The sequence below is a fragment of the Notothenia rossii genome, assembly GCF_949606895.1.
Source record: "Notothenia rossii genome assembly, chromosome: 3".
NCBI lineage: Eukaryota > Metazoa > Chordata > Actinopteri > Perciformes > Nototheniidae > Notothenia > Notothenia rossii.
Genome location: NC_136901.1, coordinates 70054077 through 70078517, shown reverse-complemented (window position 1 = coordinate 70078517; position 24441 = coordinate 70054077). Strand labels below are relative to the sequence as shown.

General features: G+C 43.6%; 2 protein-coding genes across 3 annotated transcripts in view; both read left to right on the top strand.

The window, feature by feature from the left end:
* Window positions 1-16977, top strand: part of ppp2r2ba (protein phosphatase 2, regulatory subunit B, beta a) — a 44028-nt gene extending 27051 nt beyond the window's left edge. For both annotated transcript variants that reach the window (XM_079671747.1, XM_079671748.1), the window contains exons 2-10: window positions 6352-6449; window positions 7286-7451; window positions 8335-8447; window positions 12242-12419; window positions 12567-12731; window positions 15100-15269; window positions 15802-15893; window positions 15976-16099; window positions 16511-16977. In XM_079671747.1, coding sequence (XP_079527873.1) covers window positions 6352-6449; window positions 7286-7451; window positions 8335-8447; window positions 12242-12419; window positions 12567-12731; window positions 15100-15269; window positions 15802-15893; window positions 15976-16099; window positions 16511-16666 — 1262 coding nt within the window. In that variant the 3' untranslated portion in view covers window positions 16667-16977. The remainder of the gene's footprint in view (window positions 1-6351; window positions 6450-7285; window positions 7452-8334; window positions 8448-12241; window positions 12420-12566; window positions 12732-15099; window positions 15270-15801; window positions 15894-15975; window positions 16100-16510) is intronic.
* A 556-nt stretch (window positions 16978-17533) lies between these two features.
* gpr151 (G protein-coupled receptor 151) lies at window positions 17534-21140 on the top strand. The gene has a single exon (XM_079673258.1). The coding sequence runs from the start codon at window positions 19221-19223 to the stop codon at window positions 20538-20540; it is 1320 nt and encodes a 439-aa protein (XP_079529384.1). The 5' UTR covers window positions 17534-19220; the 3' UTR covers window positions 20541-21140.
* The last annotated feature ends 3301 nt before the right edge of the window (window positions 21141-24441 follow it).

Sequence of the window (24441 nt, the reverse complement as noted above, 5' to 3'; positions counted from 1 at the left end):
CGCTCGTTTCTTGTCTCCTAAGTGGTATGAAGTCAGTCTGAAGCTAAAGATCATAGGGCCGGTGTCTGGGTCAATTGCCCGTCCTCATAAATTCACAAAACTGCACATGTTCCTTCAGGTTCGGCCCATTCAGAGCACGCATGCACGCATGTAAGCACGCACGTAAGCACGCACGCACGCACGCAAGCACACACACACATACACACACACACACACACACACACACACACACACACACACACACACACACACACACACACACACACAGGCAGATCTCTGATGAGTGTCGGCGAGCTGGTAGGGATTCCCCTCAGGCCGCGCTTGCCCACAGCAGCAGGACTCTAAAATGATGTCACATTTTAATGATGTCACCCGCGCTGACCTTTGGTTTGCACCAATCCCACGCCTCAGTGGGTCTGTGGGCGGATACATTGACCCGCTGTGTCGACTACATAACGTGTACACGCTGTGAGTAAAGCTGTACTGGTCGTTCATACTTGTTCATTTAAATTATTCTCAAGATATAATGCAACAGTTCCACATTCAAATGTCTAAAATCACTAGACCAGAACCATGTTACATATATATATATAATATAACATAATGCTGAGTTGTGTATCTCCATTATACCAAATGTAACAATCTCTTTTATTTGGTTGCTTTTCCAAATGTACCAGCAAGCTGACTGCCAGAAGTACATTGACATAAATAAAGTATTCACCGGAAGTGTGTATCTTAGATTATCAGCTAAATAAACTACGTCAAGGCTAGCAGTTAGCTTGCAGCCACTCCATCCAATGTCCGCCAAACCGTGACGGAGAAATACCGATTTACAAACAAAAATCTGAAATACTTTATTCGTCCAACGCGCACATTTAGGCCATTACAGCAGCAAAGGTAGAGTGCAGATAAAAGGCTAAATAGACATTAAATAGAAAGGATAGCGAACAGGGCAACCTCGGATCCTCGGATAACTCTGCTCCAGGTAAAAAACACCTGAGTGAACAATAAATTAATGCTAACGGGAGGAGTAGACTACAATAACAAACTCTGATAATGTTGCGCCACTTGAAAGCAGCACTAAATGATGTGTTTGTTTTGATGGAGAGACCCTAAATCACATTTTGTGCATACATTGCAAAGACATTGTTGTTGTCTAGGTTAAAGATTACAAATTACGTTACTGATTGTCTGATTTGCATTCACCGTTCGCTTGCAGATGACACATTGCTAATGGTGATAGAATGGATGGCATGTCTCACTGCAGCTGTGTATATCACTGTGTGTGGAGTCAATGGACGGTGACGCTCCTACAACATGGTTCTGAGTTAATTTTCATAATCTGCACCTTGGATGTTCCTATAATGGATGAAATTGTCAAATAGCCCAACACCACTTGGGGTGTGAACATGTAAATAGCTTCCTTGCTGTGAGGCAGGACCTAACCTAATGTCTGCCTTGGTATTGATTTCTGGTCCTTTACAATTTAGCTACCGGAACAATGACCTAAAGATCTATTGGTAGGACATGTAATCCCTTCCAACTTCTCTCCCCTGCCCCCTCTGTCTCATATTTCTCTCTCTTTCTGCTTTGCCTCTGTCTGATGCGAATACAAGCTTGTGTGTGATGTGACCCCTCGAGCCCCGCTGAATACTGATGCAGTCCTGTAACACACGGTTAAAACAGCCTTTATTGCAGCTGCTGATGAGAGAGTAGCACCGACTATGGTTGCCTGTGCCAATGCAAACGGCCTGGGGCCACACTTTAGGACCCCGGCATAAAAAAGACTTAGCCCACCATACCCCCAGGTCCTATCCATTATTCAATACGAAACACTCAAAACGCCGAACCCCGCCTCGCCACGTAGAGCGCAAGAAAGATAATGTCTACGTGTGTGTGTATGGGGGCTGGTGTGGGGGTGGCGGGCGCTTAATGGCAAGCTGTGAAGTTGGGGCAAGTCGCACTCCTTATTCAGCAGCTGCTTTCATCCCCTGATTAGCTTCTTATTAAGTCTGCAGCTCCATGAACATTTAATGAGAATTTATTAAAGAATACCCATGGCGTTGCTACTGTAAGACGATTACAAAAAATATCCTTTTTCCTCAACTGGCTTCCAGTTCATTTGAGGCGTCACGGTGATACATGTAGTGTAGGTGAGTCTTCCAGAGTACTGCTAGCCTGAAGGGTAAGCAGTGTTTGACCTTTCTGGACTTTATAATGGGATACATTTGTACGTTTTGATAGCTAATTCCTGTGTCCTGTCCAAGAAGCATCGTCACTCTGAATATTTCATGTTTCGGTGATAAGGTTACTGTATACACAGGATTTGAGTGTGTGCAGCAACCGTCGAATGTTTGATGCGTTGAAAACAAGAAGATGAAAGGGATTGCACTGGAGCAACACAGACGGATAGAGAGGCAGCTTTTGTTTTGGTGGATTATAATTCCATGCTCTCCCGCTTCCCCACCATCCCCCCCTCCTGCATCTTGAATTTCTGAGAGAATACCAAATAACAAGCATCTTAAATGATCCCTCTTGGTGTTCATGTTGGAGCATGCAGGAATCGATCGCTGATTTCACTGCTTTTCACCACTTCTTCTCGTTGCACGCTGTCGTGTCTGTAGTCACGGCAAAGTGTTAATGAAGTGTGAGAAATGAAGCAGTAACACGTCTCGCCCATTTCATCCTCTACTCCCCGGACAGGGGGATACAGAAAAGCTAGCATACGTACACGTACAAAAGTGAGAAAGTAAACACACCCACACACACACATTATGTCTGATTCTCAAGAGGCTGATCCTGGAGAAACCAGGTTAATTAGCTTGTTCATTCCAGATCTTACACAGAGTCATGCTCTTCAGATGAAGAGAGCTGCATTGTGCTCTGTCTCTTTGTGTGCTGTTAATAAAGACTAATAAAGCCTTAATCAAACGGCTGGGCACCGGACCAGCGGGTAGCAGGGTTTATTCAACATTTCGATTGATCTCCATTGTTACTTATGTGAAGTGAAGCCGTTATCAGCTGCCTATTCAAATGTAGGAAACATGCGAGTATGTGGTTCCCGGATCGAAAAAGTGAAGATTGATACGTATTGTTGATTTGAAAAAACAAGAGTGTCGTGTGAAAGAGAGTACGAGAAGGGACGTGAATGATCCCCCGTCCTGATCCATTGACGCAGGCAGCTCAGCACAAGTGCTGTAATCCTCTCCTCTCCACATCAATGGCTAACAAAGCATTTACACGACACCATGTTGCTCACGTCCCTCCCTCTACCTGGAATTATTGCACGTCACTTACGCAACTAGCTTTCCAATGTATCATTTGGGTCTGTTTGTCTGACACAACCGTCCAATACCACAGGATCAACTCAGTTTGTTTGCTTTAGCTTTTTTCCACTCCTAAAAGGATTACATGTCTAGAGGTTAGCCTGGGTGCTCCTTTGTCTTTGCTGTAGTCTGCGCCGACGAGACTCACTGTACGATCTTTTATTGACCTACTTACTTGCCAGACTTCCCCCCTCTTTTTCTTTTAGCGGCCCTTTCTGTTATGTTGGATGGATGGTGCTTGCCAGGCGTCTATAAATACATCCAATATCCCGTTCCCCGCCCCGAGTTTCTGGAACCTCGTGCACGCTTTTCATTCCAGAATCAATGCATATCTATGTTTCCATCCAATTGGAACGTCCCAATTCTATATTGCATGCTGAAGGGATGTTATTGAGGTTCAGATCGGTGAATAGAAACAGATAACGGCCTGTGTTTTTTCAGTCTTACGTACACAGTTATACTCACACATTACAGCAGCAGGCCAGCAGGCTTGTCTGTGTTATTACCGGTGATGGATGTGTGTTATCTCGAGCATCCCTCCGAAGCATCAAGAAGCGCTGACCTGTCTGCGTCAGACCTGGCTGGCCACAGGATTTATGGGCTTCATCTTGTTACGGTCTGCTTATGAATCTGTGTGTGTATGAGGCAGTGTGTGTAAGCACACATTTGATCAGCCTAATGCTAATTCAAGTCCACCTTGAACCTGCTGATGTTGATCTGGTACACGCTCAAATCGTGACAGAGACCCCGCCCACCTGCGACTCCTCTGCAAAGCAGTTTGTTCTCTGTAATGACAGTTTGTTTGAACACACTGTATGTTGCCGTTGTAACACGGTTTCATCAGTAGCCGAGGTTAAATAAATTGCAGTTGTCTCGTGTTTGAATTCATTTGCATGAGGAAAAACTCATTTCGGGAAGCATTCCATCACGTTACTCTGAGTTTCCGCTTCACTGCCTTGCCACGGTTCTCCATTCAGTGAGATGATTGAAGGATGTATCCGTGTGTAAACTCGTTAAAATGGCACCCATCAATTACTGTTACTCCTCAGTGACTTAATGGGTTAATGATGAGGAGAAAAGAGAGGAGAAAGAGTGAACAAAGTACAGGGAAGACAAAACGAGGGAGAGAGAAAAGCTTTGATTCAAGGATGCCTACTGCGAAGCCGATTCAATTCGATTCACACCGGCGGCCTTGGCCTGATGGTGTTTGGGAATACACAGTTGTGTGTGTGGGAGTGTGTGAGTGCTGGGGGGTTGCAATTCACATCTCTGTGCAGATTCAGAAACAGGGCTGTTTTTCTGCACTTGCGAGGGTCTATGCTTTGACGATATTTCGTGTCGGTGGGGTACTCCCAGGCTGTAATTAGGTCAGAGTGGGTCTTGTCTGCGAAACGTTAATTAGTTTTCTGATTCGAATATGATTAGGATCGGCGCCCCCACCTCATGTCATTATCAACACATGGGCATAAGAATCCCTCCGGTGTCATCAACAATTAAATGAAACCAGGGGAGGACACGCACACATGCAGTGGAAGACATGGCGCTTAGTCATTCCCACAATGCACAGCATCTCTACATGCAGGGATGAGCCCGTCTACAGGGACTCCATTGTCTGAAGTTGTGTGCTGCATTGAAACGGCACTCACTCCCCCAGATGCAGTAGCAGCGTTTCACTCTATTGCAGCACTCTCTCTGTCTGCTGAATTACAGCTAGCATCAGCAACTAAGTACTAGAGCTATTGGCACACACACACACACACACACACACACACACACACACACACACACACACACACACACACACACACACACACACACACACACACACACACACACACACACACACACACACACACACACACACACACACACACACACACACACACACACACACACACACGCACACACACACACACACACACACACACACACACACACACACACACACACACACACACACACACACACACACACACCCCTCCGACTGCCGCTAGAGATGGAAACGGTCTCCATAGCAACGTTCGCCTCTCCTGTTTAGCGCTCCGCCAGTAGCAGGTCCACAGAGGGCGTGGGGGGGGGGGGGGGGGGGGGCACAAAACAACAAGCTTCTCTTTCTCTTTCTTTTTCTGTCTAATATTATTGTCACTGTTAAACAGAGGGCTAGCCTCTGCTGTGGTGTGTGTGTGTGTGTGTGTGTGTGTGTGTGTGTGTGTGTGTGTGTGTGTGTGTGTGTGTGTGTGTGTGTGTGTGTGTGTGTGTGTGTGTGTGTGTGTGTGTGTGTGTGTGTGTGTGTGTGTGTGTGTGTGTGTGTGTGTGTGTGTGTGTGTGTGTGTGTGTGTCACAGACATATTATGCATATTACTTTTTAGCCCAGGGCTGTATAATAGTTACAGTCACCATTAGCCTCTCCGAAATCTAGGCAGATGTATGTGAGCTACCTTAAGGGTAGGTGTCTGTTATCTACTTGTGTTGGAACTGCAGCTATGCACAGAGACACTGAGAGATGTTGGCGATGAAGCAAATGTATCTTACTGCTCTTGTGTTTTTTTGTCACCCTGTTGATGCACTGCATAGATTGAACATTAAAACATGCATGGACATATATTAAGTGCTAAAAGGTCATGTTTTAAAGGTGTATGACTGAGGTTTTTTAATGAAGGAGCAGGAGAGTCCCTGAGCAGCACGGGGTCTTGCAACCGGGAGGAGAGAGTGAATGGCCATGGTTAGTGCCCTTAAAAAAAGCAGGACTGCAATTAAATAACACAGATTGGCTCACTTCAGTCCGACAAGGGGCTGAATTAGTTGATATCATGCAGTGACTCAATCAATGGCTTCTACTAACCCATATTTCACCAAACCAGGGTATCTGTGGGTTTGTCAAGAGATTTACCTTTTTTCTAGAAGTCACTCTACCAGATCTAACTGAAAGCTCTTTTTTTCTGTCCGACTGATACCTTGACAGCTTTGTGCATGCCGTCCATACTGACATTTTCTCCCCCTCTCTGCTTTGCTTCCTGTGTTGCAGCTGACATTATCTCAACGGTTGAGTTTAACTCATCGGGGGAGCTGTTGGCCACCGGGGATAAAGGAGGCAGAGTGGTTGTCTTCCAGAGGGAGCAGGAGGTAGGAAATGCCAACAATGCAACGCTAATTATCCCGCCCTTCCGCTGAGAGGATTTGACAGCCTTGGAATATTAAACTTGTATTGTTAGCTTTTAAAGAACTAGCTGAGGAAAAAAAGGTGTATTTGAAAAAATATTGCTAGCTGGAAAGTTCAGAATATCTTAAAACCATGAACAAGAAAAATGGCTGTGATCGCTAAGAAGCTTAGGTGGGGCCATTATTATAAACTTATGTTAAATGGAGAAACATCTTTTAAAACCACTAAGATGAATTCTGATTCAGAGGTAAGATGCCAAGGTTTCCAATGATATCGACTACATGTATTCTGAATTACAAAGAAATATGTGCAGATGGTGCAAAGTACCTCTACAATTTAAGTTTCATGTCAGGGAGAAGCCATACAAATATAGATATTGAAATAGAATGATGTAATCCACAGTGTAGCTGCTATGGAGTGCTAAAACAAATAAGTAATAGTAAAACAATGCTAACAGCTAACAGGCTGATGGTTAGCATTTACAGTGTTTACAATGCCAAAATGTGCTAGCTACAAAAATTGAAACAGAGGCTAATAAAAAGGTCATCAGTTGTGCAGTCTCACATGACGTGAGCAACAAGTAATAATTAGCCAAATATGACCAAATAATGGCTCAAGATGAGAAGTCATGGGACCAATTTACAGCCACTAGCATGGCTAAAAATAGAACATCTCACATTGAAGATACTTTAGGGGAGATTGAATTGAATACAATGAACATTTACACCAATATCAATATTGAATCATCTGCAGTTAACAGCCAATGAACTGCCCTCTCACTATGTTTCTCTTCTTGCAGAGTAAGAGCCAGCCCCAGCGTCGAGGGGAGTACAATGTTTACAGCACATTCCAGAGCCACGAGCCGGAGTTTGACTACCTGAAGAGCTTGGAGATTGAGGAGAAGATCAACAAGATCAAATGGCTTCCACAGCAGAACGCCGCCTACTTCCTGCTTTCCACCAACGGTCAGTCAGTTAGCTGAGGCGGCCCTCTACTGTAGCAGCATGGCAAAGTGGTTAAATAATAGACCATTCATCAGTCATGATGAGAGTGTGTTTAAATGTGGGTTATTGTTACTCAATAACGGTGTTGAGTATAGCCATGGTTCATTCCTCACTCTGCTGAATGGTCAGATATACACTTGATTTATGAAGAGACGTTATTAATATCACATCAAAATGTCTTTTTGACTGTCTGTGCGAATGTATTGGTTTTCCGCTTGGCTGAGCAAGTGCCGCCAGCAGAAGCGTTTCAGATTGAGAACTTCATGCATGGTTGCCACACCAGGAACACACCCACACACACATATCAAAGCATGTGCCACCATACATGCACGCTAGCTCACACACATCAGCAGAGAGACGTCTTGCAGATTGTGGGCTTCATGCATGGCTGCTACAGAAGCGCTAGAGGTGGCTGGAGCAGATGGTGGAGGATCCTGTGGTGATGGCCTCGCTGCTCCAACACCAATACTCACAGCGGAAATTAAAAAAAGAAGTGGCAACAACCTGACTGCTGCCACCATCCCCCTCACTAGCCGGAGAAGATGGGATGTAACTGGTGTCTGTGTGAGACTGAAATGAAAAGTGCCCAGATGGCTTTTTCATGGTGAGCATACACTGCTGAAGGAAAATGTAGTCCACATGTAGATTGATATCTGTGACATCAAAATGTAAACAGGAGCCGCAATTCATCATTCCCGCTGGCTGCTGCCCAGCTACACGCCAGATTGGCCGCCCCACCCCCCGCATCTTGTATTTGAGATTCACTGTAGTGAGCTGTGATATGACTGTATTTTGTGTTTCTGTGTGTCTCCCTGTTGGTGTTTGTGTGATGTATCCATCCCAGACAAGACGGTGAAGCTGTGGAAGATCAGCGAGAGAGACAAGCGTCCGGAGGGCTACAACCTGAAGGATGACGACGGTCGGATCAGAGACCCGTCGACCATCACCTCGCTACGGGTAAGAGTGTCACCCCAAACACCTGAATGTCACATGGAGTCAAGTTAACAGCCCTGGGTCTTGTCTTGCTGGTGTGTTAAACTTTCAATTTGGCTCAGAGTCAAATTTGATCTTAAGACAGGGACAATTCCAGAGAGTTCCAAACAAAACATTTCGAGCTACAGTCTCATACGACTGCATTTACATTTCCTTTAAGTAAATATGCCAACTTTCTGAAGTTACTTCCACAAATACATAATACAAGTTGACCATTTAAATCCCCAAAATGCACCACAATATCAACTTCGACCGCAGATCAGACAAAACGCTTAATTTAAGAATATTACTAAGCAGAGGAAAATAAACGTATCATATTGCACCACAATATTTTATTATTATCTAACCCATCTTTTGTCTTCTACATGTAGCAAGGCCATACCTTTGTAATTGTACTATCCTCAAAACCAATCATATGGTGATTTTTAACATTGGGAAATGTGCTTATATGCCTTCTTGATGAGAAATTGTTACCTCTTTAATGTTTATACAGTCATTTAGTTAAGTACAGAGCTAGAGCCAAGGTTAGGTTGGGTTAGGTTGTTGTTACAATACATGTAACAACTTCAACCTAACAGCTCCTTTGAAGCTCACAAATAAACATGTGACAGGCTTGAAAGACAACTTGCATGTAATGTACTAATTAGTGAACCATGGAGGAGCTGGTAGGGGAATTTTGTTACATTTGGAGAAAGCCAGGCTAGCCGTTTCCAAAACCACTGTGCTTTTCCTATCTGCTTCTGCTTAAATGTTGTCTCTGACCAAAGTCGAAAGTCTGAACTCTGAATGTGTACAGCACAGAATAACTGATAACGTAACCTTCACTCATTATGCTATGATAGCCTTTAATCCTACTTGATAGAAATGCATACTATGTCTGTACTTTATTCGTCAAAGTTGACACAGTTTTTCCCGTAAAGCATGATAGCGTTCGGCTGATTTATACCAACAGCAAACACAATCGTTGGACCTTTTTAAACTTGGAGTGGTAGTAGAAAGTGAGAATGAGTGATCGATATCAGGGCTCGACATTATAAATGGCCCGCTGGCCCGGAAGCACTATTTAGACACCCCGGGCCAGCATAACGTACTTTCCACTTGCCCGCTCGGGCCACTAAAAATATTGCTTTAAAAAAAAACAATGGTCCTGTGGTATTGGTATTTTTGACCAATTTAGTTAAATTGTTTCGTTTATTAACGCTACAACATAGCGTTTTGTGAGGCGGTTGTCGTTGTTGGGTGAAAAGCAAACAGCTGTTTGCTGCGGAGCGCAGCTCGAGCAGGCTCCCGTGAGCGGGAGCGCGCTCCTTCTTCACTACAGACTATCGCGCCACCTAACCATTCGCCAAAAATGTTTTTAATACCAGCGGTAACCGGCCAAGCGCCAGGCAAAAATCAATCTTCAAATAAAAGAAAGTCACCGGAGGAGTTAAAGGAGAGTGACAGGGAGTATGAGAAGAAGAGGGAGAGAAGGTTTTAGCCACACTGTAACGCGTCCTAAAACCCTTTTATAATCTATCGATTAGATTTATGACTCGAAAATTATAAAAGTAGGGTAACAAAACGTGGAGATTATCCGGCTGAACAAAACTTGCATTTATCAAACAGATTTGTTTCCTACAGACCTTATTTCCAGCTATTTTCCAAAACCCTGTGGAGAAATCCCAATTCTTTTTTGACAAGGGAACCAGCGGCTTACTTCCTGGTTTTAGGACGCGTCACTGGCTGCACCTCTCAATATGATGCCAATATAAACAAGGTCTTCTGTCGGCTCTGTACATCAATGCCGACCTATGCTGACAAATCAGTGAACAGTAGAAAATATAAAGGTATTGGCTATAGGGAAATGTCCCAGCAGTTTAGGATAATGAAGGTTCTAATCTAATCTACTACATAGCCATTACATTTCTAACTCCTAATGACAGGAAGGCAGAAAGCGCATTATACAAATAACAATACTCATAATAATAGCAGACATTTTTTAACAATGACCACAATATCATTATTTTAATAAACCAAATATGAACAATTGAGGAAAATGAGGAAGAACTGATGATTCAAATGTTGTAGTACAAGTAGTAATGTAGTTAGTGCATAAATTACTATTGCAACAAATGTGTTAATTTTTTTCATTATAAGTCGATTTTCTTTTTGGACGAATGCTCCGGGCCAGAGGTTACAATGGTGGGGCCAGTGATAATAACATTCCACCGGCCCGGAGGGCCAGTGGCATTTTACCCTTAATGTCTACCCCTGGATATGAGCACTGAGGTGAAAACCGTGAAGGGATCATCCTCTCTGTCTCCCCCTCTCTCCGCTCTCCCTCTCATTCTTATCACTCCACTACCTCTTTAATTTCGTCACAAAGCAGGCAGGCACATAGGACAGTGTGCGTGTACGTGAAATGCGTGTGTGTGTCTGCCATAGTAGATTAGTGCTGTGCTCAGCGTGTCTGTCCTTCTTTGTCTGGCTGGCCAGGGGATCATAGCAACCTGGAGGACAGGCCGGGGCCTGTGGCAATCCTGTTTAGAGGCTGTGAAATCTGCTCATTGGGGGGGGGGGGGGGAGAAGTGTGGGGAAAATGATGAATTTCCAAAAATCATTCCGAAATGTAGCCTTCATTCTGAGGATAAATGCTCTTTATTGTATCATGCAAAGTCTATGATCCGGTATTCGTTTTTAAAGCAGAATTCTCTTATTTTTAAATCTTCTGTTTTATATACTATAAGGAAGAGAATGTATTTGGTCATTATGAAGGTGCGAGAGCAAGCTGAAGCGTGTAACTGTCAGTGTTGGGGGTTATGGGTTAATACAGTCTGTGTCTCTCTGGACGGCCGGTGAAAGACATGGAAATGAAGTGACACCCATGGAGATACAGCGGCCTGCTGGGCTGCCATGTCTCTCTGTCAGTGCCAGAAACAGACGGGAGGAAAAGGGAAGAAGCAGTCGATTTGTTCTCCTCTCTTGCTCCCCTCCCTACTCTCTTTGTCTGGGTTTTATCTGGCCAACGGGGGGCTGCATGCAGACTGGTGCTAGCTGTCTTTGAAGACCGAGCAGCACTGCGTATGTGTGAAAGTGTGTGTGTGAGATCTCGTCTTAATTCTGCAGAGTTCAGTTATCATTCCTCAGCAGGGTCTAGCGATGCCCTCGGGCCATCTCTCTTTTTACCTCTTTCCCTCTTTTTTCGCCTTTCCTCGCACACAAACAAGAAAACAGAAGTGACTTCTTCAGCACTAACATGAGAGAGGAGAGGAGGGGGGGGGGAGGGGGTTGCGGGAGTAATCTCAGAGTAGCCGTGTAGAAAGCTGATATCAAACAGCCCCTGAGCCCCTCAGTCACTGTCTCTGTTTCATTAAGATTTGTGGAGTAAATGTCATATGAATCCCTGGAGTCATCTAGTTATGGATCGTACACACACACACACACACACACACACACACACACACACACACACACACACACACACACACACACACACACACACACACACACACACACACACACACACACACACACACACACACACACACACACACACACACACACACACACACACACACACACACACACACACACACACACACACACACACACACACACACCAAATTCTTGCACACTAGCAACCATGTGCATCTACATTCCCCCATAGATACCTATCTAAAACAGCTTTGAGGAAATGAAACCAATCACAGATTTTCGAGTAATTTATGTCATTTTTTCCAGTTTCACAGTTTTAACTGACCTGTCTTCACTCATAGGTGCCGGTGCTGCAGCCAATGGACTTGATGGTGGAAGCTACGGCCAGGCGAGTATTCAGCAACGCTCACATGTACCACATCAACTCCATCTCTGTCAACTCAGACTATCAGACATACATCTCCACCGACGACCTCAGAGTGAACCTGTGGAACCTGGAGATCACCGACCGCAGCTTCAGTATCCTCTTCTTCACGTCTTCTTAGGAACTCAAATGTGGGAGAAAAAAAGTATAGCACTTGTCAGAGTTTAGCCTTCACAGTCTTGTCTGAATGCTAGAGGAAGCTGTCTGAATGTTTGAGTTGTTCCTTAATGCCTGTCTCTCAGACATTGTTGACATAAAGCCGGCCAACATGGAGGAGCTGACGGAGGTGATCACCTCTGCAGAGTTTCATCCCCAGCAGTGTCACACCTTCGCCTACAGCAGCAGCAAGGGCTCGATACGCCTCTGTGACATGAGAGAGGCCGCGCTCTGTGACAAACATTGCAAATGTGAGTACAAGCAGGGTAACGACAAAGAGCCAACACATCTCTTTATAGATTTTCTTTCAAGTGAAAATATTCCAGTTTTTATGCCGAGCATCATGCATTGTTTATGCTCCATGGTGCCTCATTAGCCACCACAAAAAGGCCGTAAAACGAAAGGCAGTGGGTGATTCTTTTATTTGTTCTTTCTCATTTATTTATTCCTTAACTGTTATGTATTATTTAAATGTTACACCTCTACTGTTGCTTCAAAGCCTTCTCTCTAGAAGGCTTCTGCATGAAATTCCCCTTGCTTGAATAACTGGTCGCATTGTATTGCATTAAACTGAATCAATGACTCCCTTTAATGACTATAACTGATTTTCCCCCTTTAAACAGTCAAATGTCATTATTCAGTCTAAAAACATTAGAAACCCAGTTTGTGTAATCTGAAGTTTATTGTAGCATGTCATTTTCCTTTTCTTGGATATCAAAATCTTTAAATTCATATAAACGACACAATAAATGGACCTCAATATCATGGTGTTGTATTATTATTAATATGTTATAGCTTCAAGCAGAATGGAAGGTCAGTGTGTTGATATATGTTTTTAAATACATAATCGAAACACAAAAGACAGAGGTGGGAAACCACGAGACAATTTTCACAAATTCACATTGAATGTATTCGCTTCAGCTCTGCCTTTGTGTGGTGTTCCCTCTGCTTTATATGAAGGGGTTGATAATCCATCAATAATTCTCATTGTGTGTTTCAAACAATGAACGGCTTTCTCTAAAGCCTAACATCTCATGCATTCGCGTGGGCCAAATGAATAATGAATACATTGACATTTTCGATGCAAAATCAATAGTTTAAGAGCAATCGCATTAGTCCCTCATGGACACACCTTGTTGCGATAATGCCAGTCATTTCCTCAGACATATTGATGTGTTCATTCATGCGCTAACATGGCCTGTAGAATTCAACATGATCATTTATTTTGGGGCGGAATAGGTATAATATAGGCCCAAAAGGTTTGCATTTAAGTGTACATTTTAAGTTGTGGCATTTAGTGCTGTTTCATATTGAAATAGACGTGCGATCATTTGACAGATGCATTGCTCACACACACACACACACACACACACACACACACACACACACACACACACACACACACACACACACACACACACACACACACACACACACACACACACACACACACACACACACACACACACACACACACACACACACACACAGGTGCTCTCTTTAGCCTTGGGACAGGTCATACTGTCTCACTGCATGAACAGTGTATGGCTCAGAGCGATATTTCCCTCCCACGCATGCACACACACACACACACACACACACACACACACACACACACACACACACACACACACACACACACACACACACACACACACACACACACACACACACACACACACATTCCGCCCCTTGACACACACTCACATACACAATACTTCCTTAACCTTGTACATACAAAACACAATCATACTTTATCCCCTCCCATACCTGCTGCTGGTGTCTGTCAGATTGAAGATGGTTAGATGCATAGGGGAGGATTGCCAAAGCGCAGAGCCCCAGGACACAGAGAGGGAGACCCAGCAGCCCCCATGCCCACTCCCCAGGGACCCTATTATACACCCCTGCAGTGGGAAAGGGAGGAAGGGCAGGGACGCACATATACATGCATATATACATGCACATATTGCACACACCCTAAGCTCCTTCACTGACACACACACAAATCCAGTGGGGCCAAAATGGGCCCAGCACTTTGACATTGATTTGTTTTCCTTATCCCTTCCTCATCCCCCCATTTTTCATCTCTCGCATCCCTTGTTAGACTCCCCATTGACACATCACAGAGCTATTCTTCTGGCCTCAGCTGAGGAGGAGAGGGGGCTTTTTTTGGATTGATGGAGAGTAGAGAGGGGAGGAAGGGTGGGAGGAAAAGAGGAGGAGGAACAATAACTTGACAGCTAACGATGGAATGCCTGGCTCTTATCCCCAGCGTGTTGGCCTGCACACAGATCAGCAGCTGCCAGAATCAATGTGAATCATAACCAATATTTACCCAGCATGCTGACCCACCACTCTCTCCCTAAACACACACAGAAATAATGCCATGAAGAGTTGCAGCTGCTGCGGCAAACCCCGCACCAAAGCATTGTTGTGCCTGTTATCGTTTGCTAATGACGGCCCCCACCACCCAAACTAAATCTGCCTTGTTTTTTTCTCAATGCGAATGATTAAAAGACCTGCCGGAGGAAGAACATCCTTTTTAGGCAGCGACCTCCCATGGTGTAAAATGTGTTTTCTCTGTCAGAAGATAACTGCTTTTTGTTTTTTCTCTCCTAGACTTTGAGGAGCCTGAGGATCCCTCCACTCGCTCCTTTTTCTCTGAAATCATCTCGTCCATTTCTGACGTGAAGTTCAGCCATAACGGCCGCTACCTGATGACAAGGGACTACCTCACTGTCAAAGTGTGGGACCTTCAAATGGAGAACAAACCACTGGAGACGTACCAGGTAAGCTTTCATCTTGCTTTTATGAGCCTGCTAGTTCGAAGGCGGCGAGAAAAATCCTAAATAATGTCAAGATCAAATCAAAACGTATTGATTTTCAGACTAATCGCTCAACATAATCCTGTTTCACTGTCCCCCTGCCAATCTGTAACTGCCATCTTCAGCGATTACCCCAGGCGGGCTTATTGAGCTGACTGTCGGTCAAAAGACAGATAGTGCCGCTCCTGATGCAACCTGAAGGGCATAACCTCCCACTGTGTGGTCACTGGGGTCAGATCCACACTGTGTGATCATGGGAAGCCATCTTAGGGCAGGTCATGATTGATAACGGCATTAGCCGGGCTCAAGGGATTCCCCATTCAATTCCAGCAACGCATCCACCTGCTAGCTAGGGTCTTAGCAAGGGGTCACCAGGTCTGAAAGGGATTATTGAAAGTAGAGCATATGGTAGAGCAGTTTATGGCGATGTGAGGAACTTAGGTCATTGGTGGATCTAAGATCTTCAGATGTTCATGTTTTTATTTTTATTTTTCAGGTTCACGACTACTTACGTGGCAAACTTTGCTCTCTGTATGAGAATGACTGCATCTTCGACAAGTTTGAGTGCGTCTGGAATGGATCAGACAGGTACGATTCACTTCTTATCCATCCATCGATCCATCCATCAGTTTATCTCAATAATAAATGCAATCTCTCTTCTCCTCTTCAGTGTCATTATGACCGGCTCCTACAACAACTTCTTCCGAATGTTCGACCGCAACACTAAACGTGACGTCACACTGGAGGCGTCCAGGGAGAACAGCAAACCCAGAGCCATTCTCAAGCCTCGCAAGGTAAAGCACAAATCATGAATACAGGTTAACTGATATCCAGAGGTAGCTGGATTCTTTTTTTTAAAGTAGAAGACAGTGGAGAAAGATTCATGACGATTACCATATGTGTTGTATATACGTAGTTTCTGCTAGCAACAAACAGCATACAGACAAAGTTAGCAACTATAGCTAAATAACTTGGTGTAGAACTTAGCATCTAAAGACAAAACATTTAGCATCAGGGGCTCGAGACTATAACAGAGCTAAAAGTAGAGTTAATATGTCTCCAGAGTGTGTAAATAAACTGCTAATGAAATATCTATATCTACTCTATAAGGTGATATTAACAATGCAGCTTTAACATCACTGAAATATGTTAATGTGTGCACAATAAAATATTAACGCCTCTTCATCTCTACTGTTGTCCTCCAGGTGTGTGTGAGTGGGAAGCGGCGTAAGGATGAGATCAGTGTGGACAGCCTTGACTTCAGCAAGAAGATCCTCCACACTACGTGGCACCCCCATGAGAACATCATTGCTGTAGCGGCCACCAACAACCTATACATCTTCCAAGACAAGGTCAACTAAAGGGGCGATCTGCCTCTGCTGACCCCTCACCCCTTCACATGAGGGGGCTGCAGGGAGAGCTAGGGTTGGAGGAAGAGAAAGATGGAGCCCTAATCTGCATCCTTCCCCTCTTCTCCCTATGACTTGTTGCTGCCGGTCTTGAATTTTGCTGAAGATGTGCAGAGATCAGTATCCAGAGACTGAAATATGGACGCTGTTTTATTTTGGGAATTTGATACAATCTGGATACAGCGTTAGAAAAAAAAAAAAGATTTGTCGAATTTGAGAATGGACTTTCATTCTTCAAATTGACTTCTTATTTAATTTATTTAGCCATGCGGACACCTGGAGAAGTGAATCCCTTGCAACAAGAGGATTGCTGCATGAACCACGTGATGTAGCAGCCCTCCGGAAGGGACCCTGGAGGAAGGGGTTACACTGAACTTTAAGAAGAGCACACAGACAGAAACCTAGCTTACATGATGGTGGCTCATTGTCATGTAGCAACAGTGCCCCCTCTCTTTCATTCTGCTCATGCTGCAGTGCATGTGAACAACCCTGCGGCCTCTAACTGGGGCGGACAGTGCAACCTGCAGCACAACTCTTACTAAAGAGAGCGAGGTTGTAAATCTCTGATCCCAGATACCGAGAGTTCTCTCTGCTTTGGACACAACATGGTCAGTCCTTCTAGTACCAATTCTGTGTCTCCCTGGTGAGACTGCTGTCGTCTGTAATGTGAATGAAGCCCTTCCAGGGTGTGTCAATGGTTTTATTTAATGCTGTTGTTTTATTGAGTCCTTCGCTCGGTCAATGAGTCTGTTTAGAAGCTGTGGTGCCTTCTTTTGGTATGTGGGGGGGGGGGGGGTTGAGGTAGTGGGGGCGGGAGGGTGGTGGGGGTTGAGTACAAGGCAGGAGTGTGAATGTTTCAAATGAAATGTTAATTTAGGATTTTTATTTCTGTCTTTCTCCATCAAGAACAAAACAAAATAGCTCTTCGGAGTTTTCCAAATGGAAAAAAGAGGTGGAAGCGATGCAGTCATGATGACATCATAGCACCGGCTACATGCTTGTTCTTCAGGGGGGGACGCTGAGATATGTACAAAGTTATTGTTGCTCCTATCACATTGCAGTCAGTCTAATGTCAGCCGTTTGCAAAAGACAAGACACAACAAATAATTGTTTTGCAAATGCCCTCGCAAAAAACACCTCGCCCCGTTTTTAACCTATTTGGATTGTACTGAAAATGATCTGTAGATTGTAGAACTGTCAATTTTTTACGATGATTTATTAAAGTTCATTGGGTAACATAATGCTAGCGTAGCTCTTTTTGCATGCGTTGGATCTTAATCTGATGGACCCGACAGCCTGCACATAGATACTTTGAACATCTACAGATCATCTGAAGCACAATGCAAGTAAAATATTTGCCTGTCTACGTTCCTCCTCTTGTTAAAGATTGGTAACGTGGAACAGTAGCAGGTTTCTTTTTCAGCACTAAGCTCTGATCAGTCGGGAGATCTTCATTTGTCTCAGATTAGTTTTTAAGAGCCAACTCCCATAAAGAAAAGCAGTCAAAGGTCTAAATGAACTCTGTGAAATCAGGGAATTATTAAGTGTGATTCCTTTAAACACTAATGTCTTCTAAACAACCTCCTTTGTGACACTTCTAATTGAAAAAAAAACTTTTATAGCTCAGAATGTAATGAAATGCAATTAATTACCATGCAGTCTTTATGCTTAATGGACTTTCTTTGAATAAAAAAAGAATGAAGATGTGCAAGATAAAAGCCCTGGACCTCCTCTGTTTATAACGCTGAATGTACTTCAAATGATTCATTGCTGCTTGTGGTGCAAGAGGGCCCTCGTGTGGATGGAGTTAGACATATAAAAGCAGTCTGGATGAAACAGGATTTTCCTCCACTGGACCCAGTCGGTGGTTGATTTCAAATCAAGAGCCAAATTGACAATTTTCTTAAATGTTTAGATTATTCATATTATGTAATTTACCATTATAGGAGCAGAAATCCAACATATAACATACACAATTGACCGAATCCATCTAGATTGCTGGTGGATGCTTCAGATGTTATAGACCATGAACACATTTTCAAAGGCCATTGGGTTATATCAAAAACATCAGTAGTCAAGCATTGGTATAAGAAAACTGTAAATTTGCTATCCCATATATTCCTGTGTCCTACTGTGCACATTATGCAGAGTTTTTCTAATTGGCCCCGTGAGGCAGTAGTCGACGCACATTTCGTCAGCTGGGGACAGCAGCTGTCAATCAAACTGCATCTTTATAACCAGCGGCAGAAGCTGCATCATTGCGTCTCAGGATAAACCCTGGGACAGACAGGAGCTCCACTGTGATTATTGATCGGCAATCGATAGTTCTGTCTGATGCAGTTATTCAATCAGGTTTAGATTTAAAGTGGTAGCATTGCTTAACATATTAAATCATTCTTTTTAGCATTTTCTCCTTCTTCCCAGAACCTTTCTTCTTCTTCTCCTGGAAGGCTTTAACTTTTCCTAGTGTTTCTTCTTATATCATCTCCCCATATTTTTGGGAAAGATGGATAAGTTGAGTGGGAACAATGCAACACTTGTGAACAGCTCTATAGACAAGTGGTCCTTCAATGAGCGAGGCTTGTACCCACACCTGGACCCCGGGGAGCTGAGGGTCCTGATGCCGGCCATTCTAGGAGTCATCTGTTGCTTGGGTGCGGCTTGTAACCTCACTGCAATGGTCATCTTGTTCTCCAGCGCTCACAGGGGCAAACTATCTCTCATCAACTCCCTGGTCTTCAACTTGATGTTTGCCGACGGGCTGGTGCTGCTGTTCGCGGTGCCTTTCAGGGCTGCAGTCTACTCCAAAGCCTCCTGGACTTTGGGCTGGGTTGTCTGCAAGACGGCCGACTGGTTCCTCCAGTCCTGCATGGCAGCCAAGAGCTTCACAGTTGCCATCATGGCCAAAGCTTGCTACCGCTACGTTTCCAACCCCAACAAGCAGGTGAGCATCCACCTGGGCTCCATCCTGGTGGTGTTCTTCTTCATCTGGCTGTCCGCTTGCTCCGTCACCATCCCTCACTGGCTGTTTGCCACGCTCCAGAGAGAATCTCGTGGACTGGTGTGTGTGATGGTGGTTCCTCCTGAAGCCCGGGACTTCATGGCTGTGTACGTCAAAGCTTACCCCCTGGGAGTGTACTGTGCACCCCTCAGCTTTTCCCTGATTTATTTCTGGAGGGCTTACAGCCAGTGCCAGCGGCGCTCCAGTAAGTCTCAGAACCTGCGCACACAGATAAGGTCCAGGAAGCTTACCTTGATGCTGTTCAGCCTGACCGTGGCCATGGCTATCCTCTGGCTTCCACAGTGGGTGGAGTGGGTTTGGGAGCGTCATATAGCAGAAAAGGACATTGCAGGAGCCAAGCCTCTCGTCTCCTCTCTTCCCCCACTTCTGACCCTTTCTGCTCAGCTGCTCACCTTCTCCCTGTCCCTGGTGAACCCTCTAATCGTCCTCTCCCTCTCCGAGGAGTTCAGAGAGGGCTACAGGGGGCTCTGGAGGCGCCTCACCATGCGCAAACATCGTCCTACCAAGAAAAAACCCGGACCTCACAACCCTACTTGTCTCCAGTCTCCTCGCCCTAGACCGGAGACTTCGTTCCAGCTGCGGGGGGAGAAGAACAATCGATCAACCTCCAGCCAGGGTCCCGGCAGAGAGGCTGAGCCCCAGCCAGAGCAAGAAGGAGAGAGAGAAGTAGACACAGAGAGTCTCAAAGATGGGATCGTCTTGCCTGATCTGGAGCAGTTTTGGCACATGAGGGAGACTGGATCTAATGCGGAGGAAAATGATCCAGTGCCGTGGGAGAACCAAAACAAAGAGGGGGAAACATAACACCAATATGGTCCTCAGACAGCAGCTTCTTCATCTACAGATCTCAGTTTATGTACTGCTGCTCACTGCACTATCAATTCATTGTATTCTGTCAACAGTGTTAATGTAATTATTCAAAGGTAAGACGTGCAATACAAGAGTGGAGTACAAGTGGAGCAGTGTCTTCAGTATATATGATAAATATTACACAATATTGTCTTTCTTCTGTGTTTGGAATTAAAAAAAAGTATATAATATATAATGGAAGAATAATTAGGGTGAAATTACTTTGGTGGCTGTAAATAACGCTTGTGTTAATGATGATAATGTGAATTCAATACACATTATATTTATATATATATTTCATTATACTCTTTGGTATATGAAACATTGTAAATTACAGGTTTCTTGAATCAACTGAACAACCCACTGTGGGAGTAGTAAAATGTTTAACGACTGGTATGCTGCAAAAAATCTAGCATATTGGAAGTACATGTTAACATCCGTAAATGTATGTTGCACTCATGTGCAATCATTGTATGAGTACACTCTTTGGATAAGCAGATTTTTGTAAGTGAAAGTGAAGAAAGTGTTAGTTTTCTGTACTCTTTTTGTGAGAGAGAGCTTTATGTCGCTAATCATTGTGCATCAAAATGAATAGTGTTTACAATAAAGACAATTCTAAAAAGGTTGCCTCTGTGTGATAACATTGTCCTGGGGTGAAGATATTAGAGAAAAATTAGAAGCACAACAGTTCATTTTTTAGTTGAAGTTCAATCAGGAATGCTCCTGTTATTGGTTCAATCAATGACATACAGACGCACACTTGTACATCCAGGACTTAATGAGATGTATCAGACATCGGCGGATGGTCTCCCGCTGGCACCAGGTCATTAAATATTATTTTATAAGGGCATCCATTAGAATTGCCATGGGTTCTCATTAGAGGTAAAGAGCTTTCGTCTGAACTCTGAAGTTCTATCAGTGGACCCGCCTCTGTGGGAAGCTCATAACAAATTTCAATGTATTGACCTAAATGTCTCACAATTAAAGGGATAATCATCAAGAGGAAACTGTGCCCAAGCTGATCTGCAATCGATTCGTCTGTCTGGTTTAAAAGCAACCCAGCTGTGCTGAACATTGAGTGTAAATAATGAAGATTTTCACGCCAAAAAGGACCTACATTAAAAATGTACATCAAAGGTATAAGGTTTGCATAAATGTAAAGTTCAAGAAAAAAAGAAGAAGACATTTTTAGGATAAAGGAGTCTTTCCACATTATCTTACACCACTTTTTGCTCACCCCTCTCCCTTATGACATTTTCCTCTCATTAATCATTGATGTTGACCTTTTATTGCTACAGGCAAGTAACTCCAGCAGAGCAACACTTAACTATATAACCCAGCATCAGTCTCCGGGGTGGTGACCCGGCCATAAACACTGAAGGCAAAAAGCTATGCACTCATTGTTAGAAAGCAATGTAACCTTCACTGTATGAAGAGAGAAATGATTAAAGGTTATTTAACAACAAAAACACATAAACAGTAACTGTGAACATTAATGATGCCATCTTTAAAAGTACACTTTGTGTCCACTATTTCCAGCCTGTACAGTTTGCCAAGTAAATGAGGCAGTAAATCACTATTTGCAATTACTATTTGTTAATTAGAAAGGCCTGAAGCTGTGACTCACTGTTAAACAACTGGTGCAATCTAGGCTATCACATATTTAATACATATTTGATAAGATAAATAAAGAAGTTGAAACACTGAATGAAGTAGTTTTAAATAAAAAAGCAGTGTCAGCCTCAGCCACATGAAGGCAATCCCTTGGAGTTACGGAGAAAATCAAATATCCAAATACTTTTTGACCAAATACTTCAAATAAATTGCATCGCATATTTGTTTTCAAAATGGTTGGGACACTTTTCTGAGATAAAAATAAAACTGTATTGCACGTAACCCTTTTTTTTGTACACACTAATTGCCATACTATTTGTCAAAAACACCTGCATAGACAGGATTTACAGAGGGATCCTTCCTGGTAGTCTCTGACAAGAAAATAAAGCAAAAAGACCACATTGACTTCAGGCGAACAGGCCAAACAACATTGCAGCAAGCATGTTTTTAGGTCACTTTAGGATTTGATACATTGACCAACCTTCTTACAGTTCATAATGTTGAATGTTTGGAGAGTTTTCTTTTGCTCCTTTTTACTTTAAACAGCAAAGCCAAAAAAGACATGTGAGTAACAAATGAAAAGAGTGATAATGAAGGATAACAAATCTAGAGCAGAAAGAAGGGACTGATTGAGAGACAATTGGTGAAACAATTAGTGAGGTAAGTGGAAAAACAAGTTAGGTTTAATTAGGTCATTATCCAAGGCAGGGGAGCTTTCAGCAGGTGAGATCCTCTCCTCACTGACCTCCTCCCACTGTGAGGGGAGGCAGGGGTGTCACCCCTGTGTTTTATCTCACGCCAATAATAATTTCTATTAAATGAAACTCCACAGGAAGTGACATGCCAGCTAACACTAATTATGCTCTACAGGGAACGCTGCAATTAGGCCACATGTTAAAACCTTTGACTGCTAAATCACAGCAACCTTCGCCTCCCTCTGGTCTTGTGGAAGATCACCTGGCACCGCAGTCCAAAGAGAGTCACCTCAAAAGTGTGTGTTTATGTGGTGTGGTAGTGGTGGGGGGGTCTGGCATTGGTATTTAGCAGTCTTTGATTAGAATAAATCAGAGAGCTTTAATCTCAGTGAAGGATGTGGAGATCTGAAGGGCAGCACCTTTCAGCACTTCCAGCAGTGCTAGGAGGGTATGTCATTCAAACCTATACACTATAGATTTATATTGATCTGTTCATAAGCAGAGGGAGATGCTTTGACATCAAAGGCATTTAATAACACACAACCAAATAAACAAGTCCCCCCCCTCAAAACAATGAACTAATGTGGATGTACCGTTTTAAATTGGCAGTAGGCCTACTTGGTATAGCAAATAAAGTTCTTGCTTCTAGTGATGAATCCTCAAAAAAAATTAAATTACCTTACAACTCTGTAGTTGCCCATAGCTGAATAGTGCATTTTAGCATCTTTTAGCTAATTCTTAGGGATTTAAGTCCCACAATTGTTACATTTTTGGATAAGTGTTACTCTAACAGGTTCGGTGAAAAACTCTGACAATCCCACTGTAACTACTGAGCCTGTCTTCAATGTCACAACAGACAGGACAAAGTAAGAAGCTAGCATGTCAATTGGTCAGCATTTAGCCGACAATGAGCCAGATATGTCCCTCAGGACTTGAACAGAATTAAAAGTAGAGTAGCTATTGGACTTACATTCTTCAGGCTGTTAAAACAAGACTTCAAATTAATGTTTTTGTTGGCTTCTTCCTGCTTCACGTGCAAAAAGCTCATGTTTGCAAGCAAGTTCGCCATTACAACACATGAGACGAGTCCATGTTGTACTTCTAGGTTGTGGTTGTAGCACTGCCTGCCCCCTACCGGTCGAAATGGGAATTCAATTAAATTCAAAGCTTTTTTGGTAAAGTCTATTCAATATTAAGCCTATTAATAAGTATTGCCTGTTTGATGATTAAAAGAACCGGGTTTGGAAAACAGTGTATGTGCCTTTCTGAGGTTCAGATGCATGACAGACCACCATGTAGGTCTATATAGCTTTAATTTAAATTAAATGTAGGCCAACTTCTGACTGTATAGTAGTGCAAGACATTAGAGCAGTGGTTCTCAAGCTTTTTCTGTCAGGCCCCCCCTTTGGAGAAAAAAAAAAGTCGGGCCCCCCCAAAACGAATAATCAGGCTCAGTGGCGGCGCCAGAGATTTATTTTGGGGGTGCTGTGGGGTAGCTTGACGTTTCATAGAGGGTGCTCAAACATTTAGGGTTTCCCATGAATGTA